General features: G+C 45.8%; 1 protein-coding gene across 1 annotated transcript in view; it reads left to right on the forward strand.

The window, feature by feature from the left end:
* The window catches only part of LOC123998993 (roundabout homolog 1-like), a 172793-nt gene that overhangs the window by 19867 nt on the left and 125211 nt on the right, over positions 1 to 27715 (forward strand). The window contains 1 exon segment of the mRNA XM_046304297.1: positions 15593 to 15919. Coding sequence (XP_046160253.1) covers positions 15593 to 15919 — 327 coding nt within the window.

Consider the following 27715-nt stretch of genomic DNA (forward strand, 5'->3'; position numbering starts at 1 on the left):
ATCAGGAGTCAGTCTCCTCTCCTAGGAGAGCAACACTCAGTATGGACGGACGACACATCATTTGGAAGCTTCTAATGAAGGACTGGAATTATGGCCGATTTCATTAGTGGGGAAAGAAGATTACTGTAGTTACTATACAATGTGGGAGTGATTGAGTTAGTGTGTGTGTGTGTGTATTGGTGTGGGTGTAGGCCTATCCGGTTTCCGTGTACTGTGTGTGTGTGCGTGTGCGTGTGCGTGTGCGTGTGTGTGTGTGTGTGTGTGTGTGTGTGTGTGTGTGTGTGTGTGTGTGTGTGTGTGTGTGTGTGTGTGTGTGTGTGTGTGTGTGTGTGTGTGTGTGTGTGTGTGTGTGTGTGTGTGTGTGTGTGTGTGTGTGTGTTGTAAAGCGGGTGTACACAGAGCATTTCAGGTTGAGTGTGAGATAGGGGCCAGGAACAGGGTTGTCTGTTTGGTTTGTTCAGCAGTATGCACCTGAATGCCACAGATACAAAAGACATCAATACTTATCTTTCATCCATTCAGTGTGACGTGCACGTCACAAATACTTCAGCCCTAACTGATCATAATGATACCATCTCATTCTGTGTCCTGTATGTTATGCAGTAAGCTGATGATGAAGGTTATTGTTTCTCCTCAGCAGTAGAAGCCACCGTATACTCTGTTTGTCTCTCTCAGACTGGGTTTCAGTACATCCAGAGCCCTTCTCTCTCTACCTGAAAATAAAAGTCAGAGTTCAGTATCAACCATAGCGTGTGGCGATCCACCAGCCCCTCCACTGCAGAGGCGCTCACACTGCTACTTTAAGCTGAATTTGAGGCCTTGGTGACTATCTGAAATTGAAACCTTACCTCATCGGAAGAAATTGCTCCAGGGTGATAGAGAGAGGATGGGGGGGTGGAGAGGGGGTGCCGTGTGGTAAGGGTGGGGATCAGAGCTGTTGAGTGGTGCTGTCTCTGACAGCATTGGTCTCTGGTGGTTGTGTCTGAAGATAATGAACTCGTGAGAGATCCAGGCGGAAGATCAGTGGTGGTGTGGATGATCTCTGTGATAAATGGGACATCAGATAGTCGTTCATCTCACTGACATTTTCTCCCACAGAACCACACCGCTCCGCACCGCACCTTTGCTTTACTCTGCTCAGCAGCAACACACCTTGGTTTCACCTCGGAACATTTAAACCTGCAGTGTGTCTGACACACACAATACTGTACATTCATCCACTACTGCCATTTATGATCAAGCTAAAAACATCTTTTGTACGTTTGATTATATTTTTTGATTCATGGCCTCTGCATAATTGCAGCGTTGATGGGTGGTTATGCAGGGTCGCATGGCTACTACGGTATATGATGATGAATGCAGCCTCCGGATAAATGGATTCCATTTTGCAAAGAGTCAAATAAAGCTCTGAACGAACTTTATTTGACTCTTTGCAAACTGGAATCCATTTATCCGGAGGCTGCATTCATTGTAGCTGGGGATTTTAACAAGGCTAATCTGAAAACAAGACTCCCTAAATTTTATCAGCATATCGATTGCACAACCAGGGGTGGAAAAACCTTGGATCATTGTTACTCTAACTTCCGTGACGCATATAAGGCCCTGCCCCGCCCTCCTTCCGGAAAAGCTGACCACAACTCCATTTTGTTGATCCCTGCCTACAGACAGAAACTAAAAAAAGAAGCTCCCACGCTGAGGTCTGTCCAACGCTGGTCCGACCAAGCTGACTCCACACTCCAAGACTGCTTCCATCACGTGGACTGGGATATGTTTCGTATTGCGTCAGATAACAACATTGACGAATACGCTGATTCGGTGTGCGAGTTCATTAGAACGTGCGTTGAAGATGTCGTTCCCATAGCAACGATTAAAACATTCCCTAACCAGAAACCGTGGATTGATGGCAGCATTCGCGTGAAACTGAAAGCGCGAACCACTGCTTTTAATCAGGGCAAGGTGATTGGTAACATGACCGAATACAAACAGTGCAGCTATTCCCTCCGCAAGGCTATCAAACAAGCTAAGCGTCAGTACAGAGACAAAGTAGAATCTCAATTCAACGGCTCAGACACAAGAGGCATGTGGCAGGGTCTACAGTCAATCACGGACTACAAGAAGAAATCCAGCCCAGTCACGGACCAGGATGTCTTGCTCCCAGGCAGACTAAATAACTTTTTTGCCCGCTTTGAGGACAATACAGTGCCACTGACACGGCCTGCAACGAAAACATGCGGACTCTCCTTCACTGCAGCCGAGGTGAGTAAGACATTTAAACGTGTTAACCCTCGCAGGGCTGCAGGCCCAGACGGCATCCCCAGCCGCGCCCTCAGAGCATGCGCAGACCAGCTGGCCGGTGTGTTTACAGACATATTCAATCAATCCCTATACCAGTCTGCTGTTCCCACATGCTTCAAGAGGGCCAACATTGTTCCTGTTCCCAAGAAAGCTAAGGTAACTGAGCTAAACGACTACCGCCCCGTAGCACTCACTTCCGTCATCATGAAGTGCTTTGAGATACTAGTCAAGGACCATATCACCTCCACCCTACCTGACACCCTAGACCCACTCCAATTTGCTTACCGCTCAAATAGGTCCACAGACGACGCAATCTCAACCACACTGCACACTGCCCTAACCCATCTGGACAAGAGGAATACCTATGTGAGAATGCTGTTCATCGACTACAGCTCGGCATTCAACACCATAGTACCATAGTAAGCTCTTCATCAAGCTCGAGACGCTGGGTCCCGACCCCGCCCTGTGCAACTGGGTACTGGACTTCCTGACGGGCCGCCCCCAGGTGGTGAGGGTAGGCAACAACATCTCCACCCCGCTGATCCTCAAAACTGGGGCCCCACAAGGGTGCATTCTGAGCCCTCTCCTGTACTCCCTGTTCACCCACGACTGCGTGGCCACGCACGCCTCCAACTCAATCATCAAGTTTGCGGACGACACAACAGTGGTAGGCTTGATTACCAACAACGACGAGACGGCCTACAGGGAGGAGGTGAGGGTCCTCGGAGTGTGGTGTCAGGAAAATAACCTCACACTCAACGTCAACAAAACTAAGGAGATGATTGTGGACTTCAGGAAACAGCAGAGGGAACACCCCCCTATTCACATCGATGGAATTGTAGTGGAGAGGGTAGTAAGTTTTAAGTTCCTCGGCATACACATCACAGACAAACTGAATTGGTCCACCCACATAGACAGCATCGTGAAGAAGGCGCAGCAGCGCCTCTTCAACCTCAGGAGGCTAAATAAATTCGGCTTGTCACCAAAAGCACTCACAAACTTCTACAGATGCACAATCGAGAGCATCCTGGCGGGCTGTATCACCGCCTGGTACGGCAACTGCTCCGCCCACAACCGTAAGGCTCTCCAGAGGGTAGTGAGGTCTGCACAACGCATCACCGGGGCAAACTACCTGCCTTCCAGGACACCTACACCACCCGATGTTACAGGAAGGCCATAAAGATCATCAAGGACAACAACCACCCGAGCCACTGCCTGTTCACCCCGCTATCATCCAGAAGGCGAGGTCAGTACAGGTGCATCAAAGCTGGGACCGAGAGACTGAAAAACAGCTTCTATCTCAAGGCCATCAGACTGTTAAACAGCCAACACTAACATTGAGTGGCTGCTGCCAACACACTGACACTGACACTGACTCAACTCCAGCCACATTAATAATGGGAATTGATGGGAAATGATGTAAAATATTTCACTAGCCACTTTAAACAATGCTACTTTATATAATGTTACATACCCTACATTATTCATCTCATATGCATACGTATATACTGTACTCTATATCATCTACTGCATCCTTATGTAATACATGTATCACTAGCCACATTAACGATGCCACTTTGTTTACATACTCATCTCATATGTATATACCGTACTCGATACCATCTACTGTATCTTGCCTATGCTGTTCTGTACCATCACTCATTCATATATCTTTATGTACATATTCTTTATCCCCTGTGTATAAGACAGTAGTTTTGGAATTGTTAGTTAGATTACTTGTTGGTTATTACTGCATTGTCTGAACTAGAAGCACAAGCATTTCGCTACACTCGCATTAACATCTGCTAACCATGTGTATGTGACAAATACAATTTGATTTGATTTGATGAGTGTCCTGCAGTGAGCAGGTCATTAACCCTTAATCCTATCCCCTCTAGCCACATGGGTTCCACTCCATCCTCATCTCTCACTGAACACACCCACTGTTGTCTCCCTGCACTCACACATATATCACACATGTGCCTTTAACAATCCCTCAATTTCAGCTTGCAGCGTTCGAGGGTAGAGAGAAAGAGATAAGTGATATAGTAAGAAATGTCATCTAGCCAGGTTTAGAAGACCTGGGGGGAGTGATTGACATTAAAATAATTCCTGTAGAATTCAGGTTGGGTAATTTTAGAGCTCCAGGAATGACTGTTCTTCACTATAATTAACTGACTTGCTCCTCCATGGCAGGGCAGTGTATTGCTAGACTGCATGTTTTATTGCCACTCTTCCCTCTGTATTCCTTTTTTATTGAGTCTCAAAGGTCAAGTTATCTTGCGGTTGTGAAGTGTTTGAGGGATGGTTCCATAGGATATACAATGGGAGGAGAAGACAGAGTGGCTCCTGTGGATAGAGTCAGAGTGGGGAGCGACGAAGGCTCAGTTGTTTCCAACCTTAATCACTTTTAGAGACTGGTGTGGGTCCAGGGGAGTGAGATGGGGGTTATAATGTGTGGATGTGTGGTCACAACCTTAGCCCCCCAGGGTAGATTCGTCTCAGCTCTTAGACCCAGTGAGGAGCTCCCAACTCCCAGTCTAGCTAATGACTGACTGTGGCCTTGGCCAGGCTAGGGGAACACTTATCTAGCCCCTAGCCTCCCCCAACAGAAGGGAATGTCTTTTTAACAACATCCCAGCCAAGCACATTACTTGGCTGTATTGATAGACAATGCCCACTCAAGCCGAATTGGCCCCTCATTCATTTCCTGTCCAAACATTTACATTGTCTTGTAAATCATGTGCTAAATCCCAACAACAATATCCTTTCATTCCACCTGGCTGCTGCCGGGATTGTTTCCCTTGTCTAGGATCAGCATCCTCTGAAAACAGCCTTCTCGAAATCTCAATCCTGCCTTGGATTTATGATGCCATTCATTCCCATTCAGGCCAATAACATCCAGGGCTCCGACCATTCATTCTGCTGTGTCACATGCCATTAACATTGAAAGGGTGAGAGAGTCCTTTCAAGTTTTAAGAAGGTGTTTGTATGTGTGTATGCATGGTTTTGTTTGATTGTGCTCACAGATGTAGTGTGTGTGTGTGTGTGTGTGTGTGTGTGTGTGTGTGTGTGTGTGTGTGTGTGTGTGTGTGTGTGTGTGTGTGTGTGTGTGTGTGTGTGTGTGTGTGTGTGTGTGTGTGTGTGTGTGTGTGTGTGTGTGTGTGTGTGTGTGCATGATGGGGGTTCTGTAAATGGGATATGCACTCCTGAGTGGGCTATGGTCCCATGCTGCTCTGTAAATGGCTTGGTGCTCAGTGCAGCTCATGCTGACTCCCCTCACAGTGTGACAGAGAGTTCACATCTAGGCCGCCACTGTCAGGGGCGTAATTAAGATCTAAAATAAATGTAGTTCATGCTGATACACACACACAGTTCTGTATTATAGCACTCTGCTATTGCCAGCACTCAGGATTACTCTGTATGATGGTGTCAAGCAAATAAATAGTGCCATGAAAATGACTGTCGCGTTAGTGTGTGAAATTTGAAAAGCATTTGAGGATTTGGCAGGCCTGAATGAGACTGCTCTTTCTATAGACTCTGCACACACACACACACACACACACACACACACACACACACACACACACACACACACACACACACACACACACACACACACACACACACACACACACACACACACACACACACACACACACACACACACACACACACACACACACACACACACACACACACACACACACACACACACACACACACACACACACACATTATCTGACTACTTTGCAGTCTTATTGAACTTAATTTCTCCCTTACTTAGTATCCTGCACTCTGTGCCTCTGTTCTCCTCTCAGTGTGAAATGCACAGTGGGCAGAAATGCACCAGCAGGGGGTTTGACCGAGCTCCAGGCGTTTGCTCTTACTGTGTGTGTGGACAGCCCACATGCTCAACTACGGGCCGTAACATTGAAAAGGGCTTCTTTACACGTATCAGAATTCATAGCATTTTCCAGCCATGTTTAGGAGTGAGTTTCAAATAGACTGTGTGTGGCACTACTGCTACCGTCAGTGGACATTTTGAGAGCGAGTGGTTGTAGACATCTCGCTCACACACAAGGCCACACACAAGCACATAAACACACATACATTCCTCTCCCACATACCTGAGTAAATGACAGTGTTCAGCTGTTCATTTAATTGCAGTTTATACAGCCTGAGAAGACTGCCAGGCACTCTCTCTTGCCCTATTTTTCACTACAAAGAGCCTGAGTGTGTGACTGTGTGTGTATGTCTGGAATACGTGTCTGGAAGGCATGGGAAACACAGACTACGAAGTAGTGGGTGACTTGACATTGTCCCGGTTGACTTTGAAGTTTCTGGTATGGAGAGGACAGAATCAATTTGTTACGTCTTTATATAACTATATATCCCATCAGAGGGATTTGATTTGCATCCCCTGGGTGAGATGAGGCATACATGGAGTACGTGGTCAGTTGAAAAGTATAGTAACCAACAGATCTGATGAATGTTTCTTTCAACACATGTGATTACCCATAAACACTGCTCTGCTCCTGCACACCCTTAGATGTTCTGCTGAATCCCAATTTGCCGGAACTCATTATAAACTTGGCCAGGGAAGAGAGAGAGGGGAATAGAGAGAGAGATAGAGAGAGAGGGGGATGAAGAAAGGTTCTACATTCTGGTTTCTCTGAGAGAGCCATAAGGCAACTCTCCTCCAATCTCCTCCACTTAACGTCCGGAGCAGAGTGGAGCGTCCTCTCTCTCTCTCTCTCTGATGTCCAATGGACTTTGTCACAGCCAACTTGATCCTGTCCATCCCATCCTTTCCCGGGTTCCAGCGCAGTGTTCCGTGCCAGCACTGTACTCTTCCCCTGCATACCGTCCTGTTTTTCCCTGTTAGTTTCCATCCCAGATCCCAGCCAGAGACGTTCCGCAAATACTCCCAGACGAATGAGGTCATTAAGTATAGGGTACGGGGGTCTCCCCCAGCCTGAACATTGACATCATACTTAAACCTTCTCAGGAGACAGACAAGCTGACCTAATTCAAGACCGCAACCCATTAGTCTCAACTCTATTAAAGAATCTGAAGTAGAATCAGAGCAAAAACACCAAAACCATCCCAATATAAATCTCTTGTTTTCCCTCTCTCTCTCATCTGTTTCGTGTTTGTTCTTTTAAATAACCGTCTGTGTTGAATTAGCTGTAGAGACGGTAGACCTCTCTCTCCAAATGAGAGATGTTGTTAAAGGCATAGAGCAGCAACTACGGACCAGTAAGCTCCAAATCCCTGTCAGAGTGTGGACAGTAATCCTGGGCCTAGCCTGCGGATCACATCAATGCAGCTAACAGACTTTTATGGACAAATGTGATTGTTTCAACAAGCAGTCCCTCTGCTCTATAGCCCCCCCTAACGCCTCCCTCATATCTGCCTGCTCTCATTGGGCCTGGCAGGTTTTCTACCAGGTGCAGTCATAGTGACACATAAAGATTTACCTAGTTACCTTGTGTGTAATGTATGTGCCTATATACATGTAAAAATGCCAAAATAAAGGAAACACTTGATTCAATGAGGGACACTGTAACGGTCATCGTTGCATGGAGAAGTGGACCAAAGCGCAGCGTGGTAAGTGTTCATGATTTATGAATAGAACTGAACACTGAATAACAAAACAACAAAGAGAATGAACCAAACCGAAACAGTTCTGTCTGGTGCAGAAACAAAAACAGAAAACAACAACCCACAAACACAGGTGGGAAAAAGCTACCTAAGTATGGTTCCCAATCAGAGACAACGATAGACAGCTGCCTCTGATTGAGAACCACACCCGGTAAAAAAAATAGAACACAAAACATAGAATGCCCACCCAAACTCACGCCCTAACCAAACCAAAATAGAGACATAAAAAGGATCTACGGTCAGGATGTGACAGGACAGGAGGGCAACTCTGACTCTGGCAGCTCCGGACAGGAGGGGGACTCTGGCAGCTCCGGACAGGAGGGAGACTGTGGCAGCTCCGGACAGGACACAGGCACAGGACTCACCAGGCTGAGGAGACCTACTGGAGGCCTGGTCCGTGAAGGAGGCACAGGATAGACCGGGCTGTGGGGGAGCACTGGAGATCTGGTGAGCAGGGCTGGCACCATCCGTCCTGGCTGGATCCTCACCTTAGCCCGGCAGGTGCGGGAAGCTGGAATGTAGCGCACCGGGCTAAGAACGCGTACTGGAGATCTGTAGCGCCAAGCTGGCAGCAGACGTGCAGGGCTGGGGAGGCGCACAGGAGGCCTGGTGCGTAAGGCTGGCACAGTCTTCACCAGATGGCTAGCACGGACCTCAGGACGAGTATGGAGAGCTGACTCAGGTGACATCAAATCGAGGACACGCTCCGTCGGGCGGATGTCGTGCCTCATGCACCAACACAACAACTCTCTCATTACTCTCTCCTCCAATCTCCCCATCAACTCCTTCACTGTCTCTGCTTTGCTTCCATCGCTCACCTCCAATTTCACCCTGACTGGCTCTGGATCCATCCTCGGCTCAGTGCTGCCCCCTCAAGGTGAAAGCTGACTGGGGTACTGCAGGCTGCCACTAGCAACTAAATTATCCTTATAACTTCTTCTGTGTTACAAGGCCATACATCTGGTGAATTAGAAGCAATTATTGGCACCAAGAGTTTTATTTACACAAAGTTTGCCATTTTTCCATTCATTATAATGGGGATACTGTTTTCTGCTAACAATGCCTGCAGGATCGTGGTTGGCCTTGAACGTCTGTGGCTTCACTGAGAGGGGGCAATCGTACCCCCCTGGTGCTTCCACACAGGTGTGGTTCCTAAATTAATTAAGTAATTAACATCCCATCATGCTTAAGGTTATGTATAAAAATGCCCAGTTGCCCATTATTTTGGCTACCATGGCTAGAAGTGACTTTGAAAGAGGAGTCTCAAAAGAGCATAGTGTGTGTATGTGTGTGTGTGTGTGTGTGTGTGTGTGTGTGTGTGTGTGTGTGTGTGTGTGTGTGTGTGTGTGTGTGTGTGTGTGTGTGTGTGTGTGTGTGTGTGTGTGTGTGTGTGTGTGTGTGTGTCTGTTCTGGCAGCTCGTGATGACCCAATGCTCTTAAGACACTTTATGTTGGTGTTTCCTTTATTTTGGCAGTTACCTGTATGTTGCATGTGAGTGCTGAGTGCAGAGTGCTATGTGTGTTGTCTCTGTGTATGTCCACTGTTATGATAGATAGTGTGAAGACCCTTGAGGTTCCTTATAATTCGTTTTCAAGAATCAATTTGCCCCCTATTCCTGTCTATGCCATTTGGCCAAAGGGATGAGAGGGGAGGATGCACATATTAGATTACTCTTCCATTTACCACACTATGAACCCACCGGACAGACTCATACATAGGTAATTCCAGACGTACCCCAGGCGCAGATTTACTTTACCCGCTACATCAGTTCTGATTGGCCAGGACTCTCCACTTGATGCGGTGATGTCATTTAAGGCATCACCGATACCAGGGGGTGACATAGTGGCCAAAGCATTCTACACTGTCAATGTCACCAACCGCAACTCAAGTACCTGGGTGTTTGGGGAACCAGCGAGTAGACAATTATTCACATTGTTTAAGGAATGCTTATAGTGGGCCTGGTGTGTGAAGCTGGGCCAGAAACTGTAACCCGACGCGACACCTCTTCACACTACTGCCTGTGGAACTGCTTTATCTCCAGATCAGTTTTTACCACTCATTTCCTGTGTGTGTGTGTGTGTGTGTGATAATGTGGTCTCCTACCTGTAGAGTGGTTATTTTACATTGAGAGATTGCAGCCATTGTAATCCCAAGTGCCATGCTTGGATCTGCGGTTGATATCCCATCTCTTTAAGTGGTGTGTTTGCATCACCACGCTCATGGCATCGCACTCTGTTTGGCAAGCTGAGACACAGGAACGTAAAGGAGATACTTTGGGTTCAGGGCCACCAACAGATTCATGAAACCACACTTGATCTCAGCAATGTAATACTCGACATATGCTCAGACAGTCACTGCAAGGTCTTTGATGTTTTAATAAAGATGTCTGTTCTGTTTTCATTAATTAATTTGTATGCGTTCATACAGTATCTGGGTGGAACTATGCTTATCAAGGTGTGTTGGATATCTGTATAATACTATGGTCTCTTGCTTGCTCTCGCACTCTCTTTGTCTCTTCCTGGAAAGAGAACCCAGGGCAGTTCTGAAAAGACAGAGGAGATTCACCTCTCCCGTCTTCCTTCCTTCACTCTCTCCTCCCATCCTCCTTCATATTCCCCTCGTCCTCCCTTCCACACCAAAGCTGATTCTCATCACTACAGCAGAAGAGCCTCAGAGATGATTGACAGTCGTAAGAAGGAAGTGTATGTCTGGCAGAGGTGTTTACAAATGAACATTGGTGTGTGTGTGTGTGTTCACAAGGTGCATGCAGTGTGGATGCATACCTGTTATGGTCTGTGTGTATGCATGCAGTGTTTGTGTGTGCGGTGTGTGTGTGTATGTGTGTGTGTTTTGGTCTGTGTGTATGCATTCATTTCGGTGTGCGAGTGTGCATTTGTATGTGTGTGTGTGTGTTTATGTGTGAGATTGCGTGCTGGCTTTCGGCTGGCTCTTTGCAGATAAGGCTTGGTCTTCCTCAAGCCCACCTGTGGCGGGGTGATACTACAGCCCAGTAACACCAGCCAGCTCAGGGAGCTTCTACACCCCTCAGGCACAAACCCAACATAATTAAAACAAGCAACACAACAAGCGTGCAGAGAACAGGGAACTGGGTAAACTGGCGGTCGTTCTCCACTCCATTTATTACCCTTCTGAATATGTCTGCACAGGGTGTTTATTGATATTCAAATGAAATATGTATGATCTTGCCCTGCGGCTAGGTTGGTGGTTTTCTCTATTTTCCACCATGGAGTTGTTTGTATACACATGTGTTTGTGTTTTTGTGCATTCATTTTAAATGCTTGATGGAGCCCTCTCACCTGCCTTAGAAAACACCCCGTAATTATGTTTTGTATGGTTTCATTATAGCGAGACTTAATTAGATCATTGTTCTCAGGATGACCAGGCATGTAGCTTCTCTGTCCTGGTGGGGTTTCAGTGTTATCCATGGGACAGAGTAATGAGCACTACTGGAAAAGGAAATGTAGGAGTAGTGTACCACCTGGCCCTCTGTCCCTTCTTACTTCCCGAACGCTCTGCTGATGAAATGGAGAGTATAGACGTTATCGATCTTCCCATAGATCCGTTTCCCTCTACCTGCAACCTAATGGGGGATGTGGGGTGCAATGGTCCTGTGTGTGTGTGTGTGTGTGTGTGTGTGTGTGTGTGTGTGTGTGTGTGTGTGTGTGCGTGCGTGCGTGCGTGCGTGCGTGCGTGCGTGCGTGCGTGTGTGTGTGTGTGTGTGTGCGTGTGTGTGTGCGTGCGTGTGAGTGCACATTTGCACGTGCATATGTGCATGTGATTCAGGGTGAGTCTGACTGGAAGCAGCAGTTGATCATTCGGAGTGCCCACTTTCAGTGACATTCCCAGCAGCACCTTGCCATCAAGGTCTGTGTCTAGAATTCTGTTAAGCCAGTGGAATGGCATACCTACTGCACTGAAGTCATAGCATCACTGAATGTACAGTATATCATTTCTATTTGTAATGTAGCAAATCCGTAGTCATTTCCAGAGGAAGACAAAAGAGCACACGCATCCAACAGACATACAATGTGTGAGGTATTTATGTGGCTGACTATTTGTGGTTTAAAGGAATCAGTAGGATGACAGCACTGTGACTGCTCCTCCCCCCACAGTCTCTGTGCTACAGTACAGTAACGTGTTGCAGCTTCTCTGGTGTAGGTCTGTGAGTTAGGGCTCTGTATCTGCTCTACTGCATCATCTCCCCATTAAAGCATTATACAACATGCATTATAAAACATGAACTCCCCAGTCAGACCCACTGCGGGTCCTGTAAGTCAGCACTGTGAACCACTGTGCTCCCGGCCACATGAAAGAGCAGCCAAATCACACCCCTGTGTTCCCAACAGGCAGTAAAACAGGTAATATACTGTACCACCCACAAATGGCTGCGATTACTGGACAGTATTACCTGTCCTCTCTCTCTGTCTCTCTGTCTCTCTGTCTCTCTGTTTCTGTCTCTCTGTCTCTCTGTTTCTGTCTCTCTGTCTCTGTCTCTGTCTCTCTCTCTGTCTCTCTCTCTCTCTCTCTCTCTCTCTCTCTCTCTCTCTCTCTCTCTCTCTCTCTCTCTCTCTCTCTCTCTCTCTCTCTCGCTCTCTCTCTCTCTCTCTCTCTCTCTCTCAGAGTATCACACACAGACAAGCATAGTTAAGCACTTAAACCTTTTTATGCCAAAGTGGATCCATTCAAATAGTAAGGGTAGCTACAGTAGAGCCAGTACAAATGTCCTTTATAGTTGTAACAGGGAAGAAGATGAGTTAAATCTGGAGAGATGGTGGAACGGAAGGATAGAAGGATGGAGGGATGGATGGAGGGAGGCAGTAACATGGAGCTCATTAATAAGGAGCCTTTGTCTAATATCCCCTGAGGGAGGGGGGGGGGCTCAGGAGGCCAGGACACTGTGGAATGAGTGACAGGTAAACAGAGTAGGAGGAGACTGTGATTGTTAGTGTTTGTATAGATGTAGGTTTTGGCCCATATCTCCAGATTTTCCGTAATGACTTCAAGGAGAGGTTCTACTCGCAAACACACAAGGACGCAGTTGCACATGCCAGCACTCTTGATTTGGAGAAGATAATTACTCAACATTAAGACCAGGTGTTTTAGCTTACACCCATTTGAATGATCTACAATGTGCATGCACACATGTACGCACATCTCCTACTCCTACTCCATTGTTATAAATAATATTCTGAGAGCTGTAGGCTGCCTGCCCGCTGCCTGCTGCCTGCCCGCTAACTGCCTACCCGCTCGCTGCCTGCCTGCTACCTGGCTGCCTGCCTGCCTGCCTTCCTGCCTGCCTGACTGCCTGCCTGCCTGCTACCTGGCTGCCTGCCTGCCTGCCTGCTACCTGGCTGCCTGCCTGCCTGCTACCTGGCTGCCTGCCTGCTACCTGGCTGCCTGCCTGCCTGCCTGCTACCTGGCTGCCTGCCTGCTACCTGGCTGCCTGCTTGCCTGCTACCTGGCTGCCTGCCCGCTGCCTGCCTTCCTACTACCTGGCTGCCTGCCTGCTACCTGGCTGCCTGCCTGCCTGCCTGCCCGCTGCCTGCCTGCCTGCCCGCTCGCTGCCTGCCTGCTACCCTGCCTGCCTGCCTGCCTGCCTGCCTGCCTGCCTGCCTGCCTGCCTGCCTGCCCGCTGCCTGCCTGCCTGCCTGCCTGCCTGCCTGCCTGCCTGCCTGCCTGCCTGCCCGCTGCCTGCCTGCCTGCCTGCCTGCCTGCCTGCCTGCCTGCCTGCCTGCCCGCTTCCTGCCTGCCTGCCTGCCTGCCTGCCTGCCTGCCCGCTGCATGCCTGCCTGCCCGCTGCATGCCTGCCTGCCCGCTGCCTGCCTGCCTGCCTGCCTGCCTGCCTGCCTGCCTGCCTGCCTGCCTGCCTGCCTGCCTGCCTGCCTGCCTGCCTGCCTGCCTGCCTGCCTGCCTGCCCGCTGCCTGCCTGCCTGCCTGCCTGCCTGCCTGCCTGCCTGCCTGCCTGCCTGCCTGCCTGCCTGCCTGCCCCCTGCCTGCCTGCCTGCCTGCCCACTGCCTGCCTGCCTGCCTGCCTGCCTGCCTGCCTGCCTGCCTGCCTGCCTGCCTGCCTGCCTGCCTGCCTGCCTGCCTGCCTGCCTGCCTGCCAGCTCCCAATCTGACATCTTCTGCAGCTTTGCACCACTTACCCAGCAGAATGTTAATGTATAATTCCTTAAAGAAATAGCCCCTGACTGCTGCCTGATAGATATCATTTTTTGGTTGAAATAATTTATTAGGGAGGGCTAAACCCCATGGCAGAACATGGAAACACTTCAAAGCCTTGTTTAATAAAACATACAGTGGACATAGCAGCTTTCTCTTCTTTTCCCTCTCAGAGAGTGTTACTGTGCCGACAGCAGGATCAAAGACTTCTGACAAATGGAAGTTGATTAACAGCTAGACCCGTCCGCTTCACAGGAGTGAATAGCCCTGAATTCCTTCAGCGGGGTTGTACATGTTTCAAAGTAAAGCTCTCTCTCTCTTCTATCTCTCCCTGTCTCTGAGCTTTATGCATATCAACAGAGAGCGCGAGAGCCTTGGAAAATATTATAAAGCGTCCATATTGAAAATTAACAGCATTAGGTTTTACACCCTTATAATCAGTTTATAGCACAGAACATATAGATTTAGAAAAATGCTCATATCACACTCTCACAACTATAAACAACATTTTGTTTTTGCAGTGGAGATTTAAGGGAAGAATTGTTTATTAAGATATGCCAGCTGTGCTTACTGCTATGTATTGCCTCCTGGGGCTCTGGGCCCTTGAACAATAGAGAAACATTGTGTCTGCCACATGACAATGTGTGTTCATTAGAATGTCAGACAGGATAACAGTTGGTACATCCACCAGCACAGCTACGATATTGCCCTGTCTAATTACTGTGCTGCTGCTGCTGAAGTGAACAACTGCACTGTACTGCTGGATGTGTGCATTACAGACACGGTATGGCTTCCTGGGCTATTCATGCATTAGAGAGATGTGTAGCGTGTGTGTGTTTGTGTGTGGTGTGCATGTGCGTGTTTGAGTGAATTTGTGAGGTAAATCACTTAATCTTAGTGGGTGCTTTGTTAATGTGTGTGTCTCTGTGTGCGTGATAAATATGGTCTCCACATAGTTTCTATTCCCCCAGACTCTAATAAGCCATTTTTCCTCATGCATGCTTCCTCAGATGGCTACTATATTGTGTGTGTGTAAAAGGGGAGGGACAGACCCTGCCCTCTGGCCTATAGTTAAGGCTGAGGGTGAGGAATGCATTCATATGACAGAGTGATGTTTGGGTCATGGCATGTGCTGCTAATTATATTGTGCTTAGGCCTTACAAATGTAAATAAGTATTTAACAGAGTGTGGCAAGTGAGACAAAAAAAAGTGTTCAAATACTAGAATGACCTTAGTTCAACACCTATTCAGGATATGTTAGCCTGTTCGGGAGGTTGAAAGAGCTTTATTTCAGCCATAATCTGAGGAAGAAGAACTCTTTACTGGAAGATAGAGGAATTTATTATCTATTTATTTTTATTTTGAGAAACGTGAGGGGCATCCGGTCAGGGAAGGCTTCAGCGTACGTGCAATGTAAGTCTCATGTAATGTCTCCTCTCATCTCAGGATCTCGTCTGCGTCAGGATGACTCCCCTCCTCGGATCGTGGAGCACCCCTCTGACCTCATCGTGTCCAAGGGGGAGCCGGCCACCCTCAACTGCAAGGCGGAGGGGCGTCCCGCCCCCACGGTGGAGTGGTACAAGGACGGGGAGCGGGTGGAGACAGACCGGGACAACCCCCGTTCCCACCGCATGCTGCTGCCCAGCGGCTCCCTCTTCTTCCTGCGTATCGTCCATGGCCGACGCAGCAAGCCAGACGACGGCAGCTACGTGTGTGTGGCCCGTAACTACCTGGGCCAGGCCATTAGCCACAACGCCTCACTGGAAGTAGCCAGTAAGTAATGTTCTCTCTCTCTGGGTGGTGGTGGGTTAAAACCACCTCGGGGCTGGACTGGTGTATGACCTTAGTCTCAGGATATCACTTCTTTATTACACTGTGGTCAGTGTTCTTAATAATTACAGAAAGCAGCCATTCATTAGATGTCTGAGCAGTACTGTGGATCCTGCCAGGTTGGGACGATCACAAAAAGGAGAATATCCAACCACAGCACCAAACCAGCCCAGTCAAGAGCCATGGACCAGTATAGACTGTGAAGTCATGGTCTCATGGTGATGACAAGTCAGGCCCCTTCTCTCTCTCTCTCTCTCTCTCTCTCTCTCTCTCTCTCTCTCTCTCTCTCTCTCTCTCTCTCTCTCTCTCTCTCTCTCTCTCTCTCATATTATATTCAAGGGGCTTTATTGGCATGGGAAACATGTGTTAACATTGCGAAGGCAAGTGAGGTAGATAATATGCAAAAGTGAAATAAAAATTAACAGTAAACATTACACATACAGAAGTTTCAAAACAATACAGACATTACAAATGTCATATTATATATATATATATATATATACAGTGTTGTAACAATGTACAAATGGTTAAAGTACACAAGGGAAATAAATAAGCGTAAATATGGGTTGTATTTACAATGGTGTTTGTTCTTCACTGGTTGCCCTTTTCTTGTGGCAACAGATCACACATCTTGCTGCTGTGATGGCACACTGTGGAATTTCACCCAGTAGATATGGGAGTTTTTTAAAATTGGATTCTTTGTGGATCTGTGTAATCTGAGGGAAATATGTCTCTCTAATATGGTCATACTTGGGCAGGAGGTTAGGAAGTGCAACTCAGTTTCCACCTCATTTTGTGGGCAGTGAGCACATAGCCTGTCTTCTCTTGAGAGCCACGTCTGCCTACGGCAGCCTTTCTCAATAGCAAGGCTATGCTCACTGAGTCTGTACATAGTCAAAGCTTTCCTTAAGTTTGGGTCAGTCACAGTGGTCAGGTATTCTGCCACTGTGTACTCTCTGTTTAAGGCCAAATAGCATTCTAGTTTGCTCTGTTTTTTGTTAATTCTTTCCAATGTGTCAACTCATTATCTTTTTGTTTACTCATGATTTGGTCTAATTGTGCTGTTGCCCTGGGGCTCTGTGGGGTCTGTTTGTGTTTGAATGGAGCCCCAGGACCAGCTTGCTTAGGGAACTCTTCTCCAGGTTCATCTCTCTGTAGGTGATGGCTTTGTTATGGATGGGTTGGGAATGGCTTCCTTTTAGGTGGTTGTAGAATGTAACGTCTCTTTTCTGGATTTTGATAATTAGTGGGTATCGGCCAAATTCTGCTCTGCATGCATTATTTGGTGTTCTACGTAGTACACTGAGGATATTTTTGCAGAATTCTGCATGCAGAGTCTCAATTTGGTGTTTGTCCAATTTTGTGAAGTCTTGGTTGGTGAGTGTCTACATGAGGGGTCTCTCTCTCTCTCTCTCTCTCTCTCTCTCTCTCTCTCTCTCTCTCTCTCTCTCTCTCTCTCTCTCTCTCTCTCTCTCTCTCTCTCTCTCTCTCTCTCTCTCTCTCTCTCTCTCTCTCTCTCTCTCTCTCACTCTCTCTCACTCTCTCTCACTCTCTCTCTCTCTAGTTCAGCTTTTGAACAGCATCTAAGATGACTACAGCTATGCCAGACACAAAACATGCAGATAATATGAAGGCTCAGGCTGCATCTGAGCCTGCATACAGTTTACCTGAAGTCAGCTCAACAATACTAATTACTCTACTGGCCTCTTACTGGACCGTTGGAACTATCTGCAGAGTATGGCAGCCTGTCCTCGGTTGCAACACAATGTTACAAACTGCCTCTGGAAGCAACGTCAGCACAATAACTGTTCGTTGAGAGCTTCAAGAAATGGTTTTTCATGGTTGAGCAGCCGCACACATTCCTAAAATCACCATGCGCAATGCCATGTGTTGGTTGTAGTTGTGTAAAGCTCACCACCATTTTGTCTCTGGAGTAGTGGAAACGCGTTCTCTGGAGTGGGGAATCACGCTTCACCATCTGGTAGTCTGATGGACAAATCTGGGTTTGGCGGATTTGAGGAGAACCCTACCTGCCCCAATGCATAGTGCAAACTGTAAAGTTTGGTAGAGGAGGAATAATGGTCTAGGGCTGTTTTTCATGGTTCGGGCTAGGCCCCTTAGTTCCAGTGAAAGGAAATGTTAACGCTACAGCATACAATTACATTCTAGACACTTATGTGTTTCCAACTTTGTGGCAACAGTTTGCAGAAGGTCATTTCCTGTATCAGCATGACAATGCCCCCGTGCACAAAGCGAGATCCATACACAAATAGTTTATCAAGATCGTTGTGGAGGAACTTGACTGGCCTGCACAGAGCCCTGACCTCAACCACATCAAACACCTTTGGGATGAATTGCAACGCCGACTGTGAGCCAGGCCTAATCGCCTAACATCAGTGTCCGACCTCACTAATTCTCTCATGTCTGAATGGAAGCAAGTCCCCACAGCATTGTCCCGACATCTTATGGAAAGCCTTCTCAGAAGAGTGGAGGCTGTTATAGCAGCATAGGGGGATCAACTCCATATTAATGCCCATGATTTTGGAATGAGATGTTTGACGAGCAGGTGTCCACAAACTTTTGGTTAGGAAGTGTATCGTCTGTCCATAGTAAATGTGAAATATAGTCTAGCAGTTTTTGGGTTATATAAGGATTTTCAATACAGTTTGATCCTCTGTCCTGTTCAAAACCACCTGTGAAACCCTAGGGAGAGAGAGCAGTAATCCTCTTGAGTGTATTTGTCCCGCCCTTTGCTATCACGGAAAACCAACTACATTTTCAACATTAAAATAACAGCTCCATTTGGGCTTTTTCTCTATTAGTCCTTGCTAATGGGCCTGTTGTGGTAATCCTTGTTTCAACCAGTGCTGGCTGTCTGACAGGTAGGGAGGGCAGAGTCGGTCCCACGGTTTAGCATGGCTTTTCTGGAGCTACAAACACGGAAGGAGCAACTCCAACCGCCACTACCGTGTAAGTTATTGATGATGCATGCTGTGATAAACTATTTCCCAAGTTGGGATGAATAAAGTAATACTCTACACTCTACCTTTAAGGCCTTTGAAGAACAGGAGGGTTTGGAATAACCATGCATATACCTCTCTATATATTTCATATTCTAGCTGCCTGGGGTGATGTAGTACTGTAACACTGTTTATTCATATGTAATCTTACATTGCTTTAGAATCAGTGCAGTGTTTGGAAGGGGCCCGGTCTTGCTGTTGTTCAGTGTTTCCAGACAGTGTAGTTCAGGACTCCTTTTCGCTTAGTTTGTTGATGCACCAGCTTGTTTTGTGGTAAGTCTGCCAGACCAATTGTACAAACACTCTCAGAGTTCTCTTACAGGTTTATTTGCCTCTTATTTTAAACTTGACCAAAGAACCAACCTTCTTTTGTGCAGCTGAACAAACACATTATACAGTGGATGTGTCACAGCCATGTGAAGACAAACAACAAACTGGATGTGAGATAAGGTTCTCTGTTTGGTCTTGGGTGTTTTATTTCACCAGAGTATGTTTCTATCACACGCAACATGAACTCTCTCACACACGGGTGCTTATAAACATGGGTACCGACACACAACCACACTCCTACGCAAGCAGATTCACACTGTCTAATCACGCAGATTCACACGGTCTAATCACGCACATTCACACTATGTCTAATGTCCGTGTCCTCCTGTTGAGTAGAAGGAATGTGTTTTTCATCAGAGCTAATTTAGCACAACCAGAGCTTAATAGAAACATCAGTGAATCAAATTACACATTTACGCATATAATTGACTTATCTTTGCCCGAACTGACCGCACCGAAAGGTGACCTGCTGTAGTTGCATGCAAACTTCCCTTATACACTGACCTACTTCTAGCTCTCTGTAGCCCCTGTCTTCTAGGCCCCTGCTCTCCCTCTGTCCGCTCACCCCCCCGTCCCCTCACCCCCTGTCCCCTCATCCCCCGGGACCTACCCCCCCCCCACAACACTCATCTTCTCTCTAGTTTAGCCTACACCTCTAACATGAAGCCTTAAATAGAGCCTGCACCCTACTCTCTGTCTCTCTCTTCTAACCCTTTGCCAAGTTCCACTGAAGATACTTTGTTTACTTGCCAGACTATTTGTCTTTCATTAACTTTATTACAAGGAGCTTTCCTTGCTTCCCTTCAGTCAGTCCCCTGATGTATTTAGCTCTCTGCTTCCTGTGTGGTCCTCTCACAGTCAAGGGAAAAGGAGAACACGCTACCCCCCCCCCCCTCTTCCTTCTAATTATTCTTCCACCCAACCCGGTTTTACAATTTTATCTGTTTTGTACAGTTGTGTAAACCACTCTTCTCAGTAGTGGGTATAATCAGTTGCAGGGTGAGGTAATTTAAGTTATGCTCACATGGTGTGTCTCAGCATGTGTCCTGGGCCTCTCAGGGCTGAGCATGTCCTCCCTGTCCCAGAACCACCTCATATCCATGACCATGCGGCCTTCCACCACCTGAGTCTTAGTGAGGGGTCAAAGATAGGTTGGGACTGTCAGAGAGCTCAAGGGTACGGTTTTTGAGATGTGACAAATGCATAATTTCAATGTCTGCTTCAGATCCCTTTAGTAAAATAATACCCCAAAAAGGTTGGTGAACTGTTACTATACGACCCGACCCACCTACTGCACCATCCATAATAGATGTGTTTATGTGTGTTTGAGTATCTAGTAGTGCTGTAGTTTAGACTAAGGGTTACTGTGAACCTAACTGATGCCAGTGTATTTCTGCTGAGTCTGCCCAGTGTGAGGGATAAGACTGTGGTGCTGCCAATTAGGCACGCTTTCACCCCATTGTCCCCCCGTGAGGACTCTGTCTGCCTGCACGGACAAAATACACATCAACCAATGCTTGGTGAACCAATGCTTGTGGTCCTTCTGTAGCTCAGTTGGTAGCTCAGTTGGTAGAGCATGGCGCTTGTAACGCCAGGGTAGTGGGTTCGATTCCCAGGACCACCCATACATAGAATGTATGCACACATGACTGTAAGTCGCTTTGGATAAAAGCGTCTGCTAAATGGCATATATTATATTTATTATTATTAAAAGCACTGGTTTTGGCAGTAGGCAGGAAAGACAACAGGGACAGAGGGAAGAGAGGGAAGCACTCAAAGCAGCGTTCCTCTACTTCCTGTTGACAGGGATTAACGACAATTGGCATGCTCTCACACTCTGTCCCTGCCACAGTCACACTTTGTATCCATCTATCACCCAGCTACAGTACTTCATGTGTCCACTCCACTGACTCACTCTAAGGAGATCTACTGTGCTGCCTAACAGCAAACCTTTTTTTTATTTCTTTCTTCATTCTCTCTGTTCTGACCTGGCAAGTTTGTTGAGGGCAAGTTTGTAGAGGCTAACTTGACTTATGTCCTACTGATTCAACTCAAAGGGTTCACAGTGACGCAGGAGTTGTCCCCCATATATATATATATATATATATATATATATATATATATACGCAAACGCAGTACCAGTCAAGAGATTGGACACACCTACTCATTCTATCAGAACTCAGGATTAGACCCAGATGCAGACAGCTAGGGTCACAGATGCTTGTTGGGGGCAGGCAAAATACAGGCAGGCAGAGGTCCGTAATCCATGGCAGAGTCAATAAGGTACAGAACAGTAGGCAGGCTCGGGGCCAGGACAGGGAGAGGTTCATAAACGGGTCAGAGTCAGGCAGGTACAGAATGGCAGTCAGGCTCGGGGCCAGGGCAGGCAGAATGGTCAGAACCGGGGAAACAGAACTTGAGAACGCAGAGAGATGGGAAAATATGCTGACAAGACGAACTGGTAACAGACAAATAGAGAACACAGGTATACATACACTGGGGATAATGAGGAAGATGGGCGACACCTGGAGGAGGGTGGAGACAAGCACAAAGACAGGTGAAACAGATCAGGGTGTGACACATTCAAGAGTTTTTCTTTATTTTTACATTTCAGAATAATATTGAAGACATCCAAACAATGAAATAACTCCCATGGAATCATGTAACCAAAAAAAGTGTTTAACAAATCTAAATACATTTTATATTTGAGATAATTCAAAGTAGCCACCCTTTGCCTTGATGACAGCTTTACATTCTCTCAACCAGCTTCATGAGGTAGTCATCTGTAATGCCTTTCCAACAGTCTTGAAGAAGTTCCCACATATGTAGAGCACTTGTTGGCCACTTTTTCTTCACTCTGCGATCCAACTCATCCCAAACCATCTCAATTGGGTTCAGGTCGGGTGATTGTGGCGGTCAGGTCATCTGATGCAGCACTCCATCACTTTTCTTCTTGGTCAAATAGCCCTTATACAGCCTAGAGGTGTGTTTTGGGTCATTGTACTGTTGAAGAACAAATACTAGTCCCACTAAGCACAAAACTGATGGGATGGCGTATCGCTGCAGAATGCTATGGTAGCCATGCTGGTTAACTGTGCCTTGAATTCTAAATACATCACTGACAGTGTCACCAGCAAAGTACCATCACACCTTTTCCTCCATGCTTCACGGTGGGACCCACACATGCGGAGATCATCCGTTCACCTACTCTGCGTTTCACAAAGACACGGCGGTTGGAAAAAATCTCAAATCTCAAATTTGGACATATCAGACCAAAGGACAGATTTTCATCGGTCTAATGGCATTGCTCGTGTTTCTTGGCCGAAGCAAATATTTTCTTCTTATTGGTGTCCTTTAGTATTGGTTTCTTTTCAGCAATTGGACCATGAAGGCCTGATTCACACAGTCTCCTATGAACTGTTGATTTTGAGATGTGTCTGTTACTTGAACTCTGTGAGGGGCAATCTGAGGGCCAGTTAATTGCCGATTTGTGAGGCTGGTAACTCTCATGACCTTATCCTCTGCAGCAGAGGTAACTCTGGGTCCTCCTTTCCTGTGTCCTCATGAGAGCCAGTTTCATCATAGCTCATGGTGGTTTTTGCAACTGCACTTATAGAAACTTTCTTGAAACTTTCTGTCGTTTCTCTTTGCTATTTCAGCTGTTCTTGCCATAATATGACTTGGTCTTTTACTAAATAGGCAGATAATATCTTCTCTGTACCACCCCTACTTGTCACAACAAAACTGACTGGCTCAAATGCATTAAGAAGGAAAGAAATTCCACGAGTTAACTTTTAACAATGCACACCTGTTAATTGAAATGCATTCCAGGTGACATTCTCATGAAGCTGGTTGAGAGAATTCCAAGAGTGTACAAATCTGTCATCAAGGCAAAGGGTGGCTACTTTGAAGATTCTCAAGTATAAAATATATTTGGATTTGTTTAACACATTTTTGGTTACTACATGATTCCTTATGTATTCTTTCCGTTTTGATGTCTTCACTACAATGTAGAAAAGAGTAAAACATAAAGAACCATCCTGGAATGAGTATGTGTTTCCAAACTTTTGACTGGTACTGTATATATTCTCCTTTATTATTTCCCCGTAACCCTACCACCCCTCCCTTAATTGGAATAAACTAGTGGTCAACACTTAGACTTCTACTTCCAGCTTATACATACTATATACATTTTAAGGACATATATTTTACATTAGTTATCTTTTGTTTGTTTTTAGTCCCATCAGTTTTGTTTTCTATTCGCCATGTATTTTCAACTGTGCTGTTTCACAAAAGTTCTGAACCTTTCTATTCTCATAGTTTCTACAGACTGTAATAATTATTATATTATATTATAATTATTATATTATTGATAGATTGACTATGAGGTTTCAGATCACCCAGCAGTACTATCTGCAGAGTTCAGGTAAACTCCAGGTAAATGTTGCAATTCTTCAACCATTCCTGAACCTGCGACCAAAAACAAGTAACATAATATAACAAAACATAATATGGACAGTCTCCTCCATATATATATATATATATATATATATATATATATATATATATATATATATATATATATATATATATATATATAATTTTATTTTATTAATGGACAAAAAATGTGCTTTTCTTTCAAAAACAAGGGAATGTCTAAGTGAACCCAAACCTTTGAACGGTAGTGTATATATAACATTCTATTTGTTGCAATAATTTTGTATAATCATTTCAATTGAAAAGTTAAATCATAACAGCCACAATCTTTTTGCTATATTAAAGCTGATCCACGCCGTGACATTACATTATTTTTGTCTGCTAAATGAACTAGTGTAGCCCACAGCCATAGTGTATAGCCAGATCAGGGCCTAACATAAGGACAACTCAGAGTATGCTATTCTGTTCTTCTGTAATTGACTACATTTTCTTCATATCATGTTTCTTTAGATCTGTCTAAAATAAATCATGGATTTTTTTGTAAGGGTGTATTGATTAATTCAATGTTTTTACATGTAGATGTTCCAAAGATCTGCATCAGTGGCTTGTATTGGTTGAAGCCAGGAGATGCTAAAACGTGTTTATGTTAATTAAGGGTCAATTACCGTGAGACCGGCAGTTATTTACTTGATAATCACCAGCTGATAAGATTTCATGACCGCCACAGCCCTATCCCCGAGGGGTAGCTCAGACACAGAGCAAGCAGAGGGGATTATGGGTAATGGTAACGGGTGACCAGTGATGATGTGTGTTGGTCAGAAGTTTGACCTGCTCAGAGATAATTCCTTTCATTGCTCTGGCCTTTCCACTGGCTGACTTTAGAGAAGGCAAAGTCACCGTCTTTTGATCACATCTTCAAATGAGTCATGTTAATGTATGAGCTCATGGTGTGGATGAAAGAGCTCTCTGTAGAATAGCCCAGCGGGAGTGGCTCTTTGTGTTAGTGCCTACTGCCTACTGCTGCTGCAGCTCCACCATACTGGGGAGAGAGACTCCTATAGGGTTACAGTTTTTTAAATTTATTTTACCTTTATTTAACCAGGCAAGTCAGTTAAGAACAAATTCTTATTTTCAATGACGGCCTAGGAACAGCGGGTTAACTGCCTGTTCAGGGGCAGAACGACAGATTTGTACCTTGTCAGCTCGGGGGTTTGAACTTGCAACCTTCCGGTTACTAGTCCAATGCTCTAACCACTAGGCTACCCTGCATTGTGTGTGTGGTGACACTAACAGCATTGGAAATGTGTAAGCGTGGTTAAAGCCAGACTATGAGAGAGATTGAGAGAGCGAGAAATTACAACCCATATTTATGTTTTTTTTATTTTCCCTTTTCTACTTTAACTATTTGCACATCACTACAACACTGTATATAGACATAATATGACATTTGAAATGTCTTTATTATTCTGGAACTTCTGTGAGTTGTAATGTTTACTGTTAATTTTTGTTTATTATCTATTTATATTATCTATTTCACTTGCTTTGGCAATGTTAATTAACATATGTCTCCCATGCCAATAAAGCCCTTGAATTGAATTGAGAGGGAGAAAAGTGACAGAGATGTAGAGAAACAGATGAAGAAGTGTGGGCTCCGCTCTCTGTCCTTCATGGTGAAGAAGTGAGACTTGTTCTTTTGGGGATGGAGAGCTGAAGTGACAGAGCAGAGACAGTGACAGATGTAGTGTGTACTGGAGCCTGAAGCATGACTGAGGGGCCGGGATATCGCCCGGTAAGCAGAAACACACGTACACTCAAAACACACACACGCGCAGTCCAGCAGAGCCATGCTGTAGCTGAAGGAAGGGAAAACAAGATGTATAACCTAGTTCCCATCCAATAAATGTCAGGCAGGACACTCAACATATTTCTCTGCCTGCAGGGAGCCTAGAGGACCCTAGGAAATGAGCATGGGTCCTATTGACCTCAGAGAGTTGATTCAATCATGGAGCTCTTTATTGAGGTGAAGGGAAAGTCATGGACAGTGTACACTTAAGGTTATTGGGTAGTAGAGTCCGTTTTAGGGCCAGTGAATGAAGACAAATAAATGAAATTGTTGACCTAATTGGGCAGTGTGCCATTTGAGAGACAGTTAGGCTTGCGGCAGGGTCTAAAGTTGAACCTCAAAGCATCAGGTTGCCCTCTATGGATGAGGTAATGAGTCACATAAATACCTACACTTCCACAACATCACTCATACACATTCTTACACGATACACGTTCTTACATGATACACACACAATATACAACCGTGCGTGTGTGCACACATGCTTACGTGTATGTGGGTTGTTCCATACTGAGTGGACACCAGAGGAGGGATCTAACCTGATGGGGTTGCGTAATGGGATCCTTTCAGATGTAAACAGAAGAAAGGCAGGGAGACAGGCAGATGTGTGTACCTGACCTGTTTCCTCTTTGTCCCAGTCAAGCCTCTCTCTCTCTCTCTCTCTCTCTCTCTCTCTCTCTCTCTCTCTCTCTCTCTCTCTCTCTCTCTCTCTCTCTCTCTCTCTCTCTCTCTCTCCCTGGAGAGGGTGTGGTGGTGAAACAAGAGCTGTGTGTGGTATATTACATTCTAAGAAAGACATACACTGGGCTTGGCTTTGATGGACAGGGACATGAGTTTCCTTAAAAAGCTGGAATTGTTTACGGAAGGAGGTGGAATGGCCATCATCTGAATGAGAGACAGAGGAGACCAGGAGAGAGAGAGAGAAAACCTACAAGATTATAAATCCATGTACACAAACAACAAGTGTGCGTGGGGTGAAACAGGGATGCAGCTTGAGCCCCACCCTTTTCAAGAGTATACCAAACGTTCAGAATATTTTCCTAGTATTGAGTTACACCCCCCAACATAGAGAAGAGTCCCCTAAGCAAGCTGGTCCTGGGGCTCTGCTCACAAGCACAAATACACCCCACAGAGCCCCAGGACAGCAACACAATTATACCCAACCAAATCATGAGAAAAAAAGATAATGATTTTACACATTGGATAGAATTAACCAAAAACAGAGCAAACTGGAATGCTATTTGGCCCTAAACAGAGAATACCTGACCACTATTACTGACCGAAAATGACTGACCGCTTTGACTATGTACAGACTCAGAGAGCATAGCCTTGATATTGAGAGAGGCCGTCGTAGGCAGACCTGGCTCTCAAGGAAAGAGGAGGAAACTGAGCTGCACTTCCTAACCTCCTGCCAAATGTATGACCATATTAGAGATGCATATTTCCCTCAGATTACACAGACCCACAAAGAATTTGAAAACAAATCCAATTTTGATAAACTCCCTTATCTATTAGGTGAAATACCACAGTGTGCCAACACAGCAGCAAGCTTTGTGACCTGTTCCCACAAGAATATGGCAACCAGTGAAGAATAAAACCCATATTTATGTTTATTTATTTTCTTGTTTGTACTTAAACTATTTGCACATTGTTACAACACTGTACATAGCCATAATATTACAATTGAAATGTCTCTATTCCTTTGATACTTTTGTGAGTGTAATGTTTACTGTTAATTTGTGATTGTTTATTTCACTTTTGTTTATTATCTATTACACTTTTTTTGGCAATATGTGTCCCATGCCAATAAAGCCCTTTAAATGTAATTGATAGAGGGGCTGGGGTGGGGGTTTTAGGAAGCCAGCTCCCCCTGATGTGGATCTGAGGATATGTGTCAGCATGTCAGGCTGGGTGATTGATAGATAGGAGGCGGGAACCCCTCTCTCTCTCTCTCTCTCTCTCTCTCTCTCTCTCTCTCTCTCTCTCTCTCTCTCTCTCTCTCTCTCTCTCTCTCTCTCTCTCTCTCTCTCTCTCTCTCTCTCTCTCTCTCTCTCTCTCTCTCTGTTTTTCTGTGTGCTCCTCTTTGATTGAAGTCTCTGAAGAGGGGTT

Source organism: Oncorhynchus gorbuscha, linkage group LG16 (genome assembly GCF_021184085.1).
Source record: "Oncorhynchus gorbuscha isolate QuinsamMale2020 ecotype Even-year linkage group LG16, OgorEven_v1.0, whole genome shotgun sequence".
Taxonomy (NCBI): domain Eukaryota; kingdom Metazoa; phylum Chordata; class Actinopteri; order Salmoniformes; family Salmonidae; genus Oncorhynchus; species Oncorhynchus gorbuscha.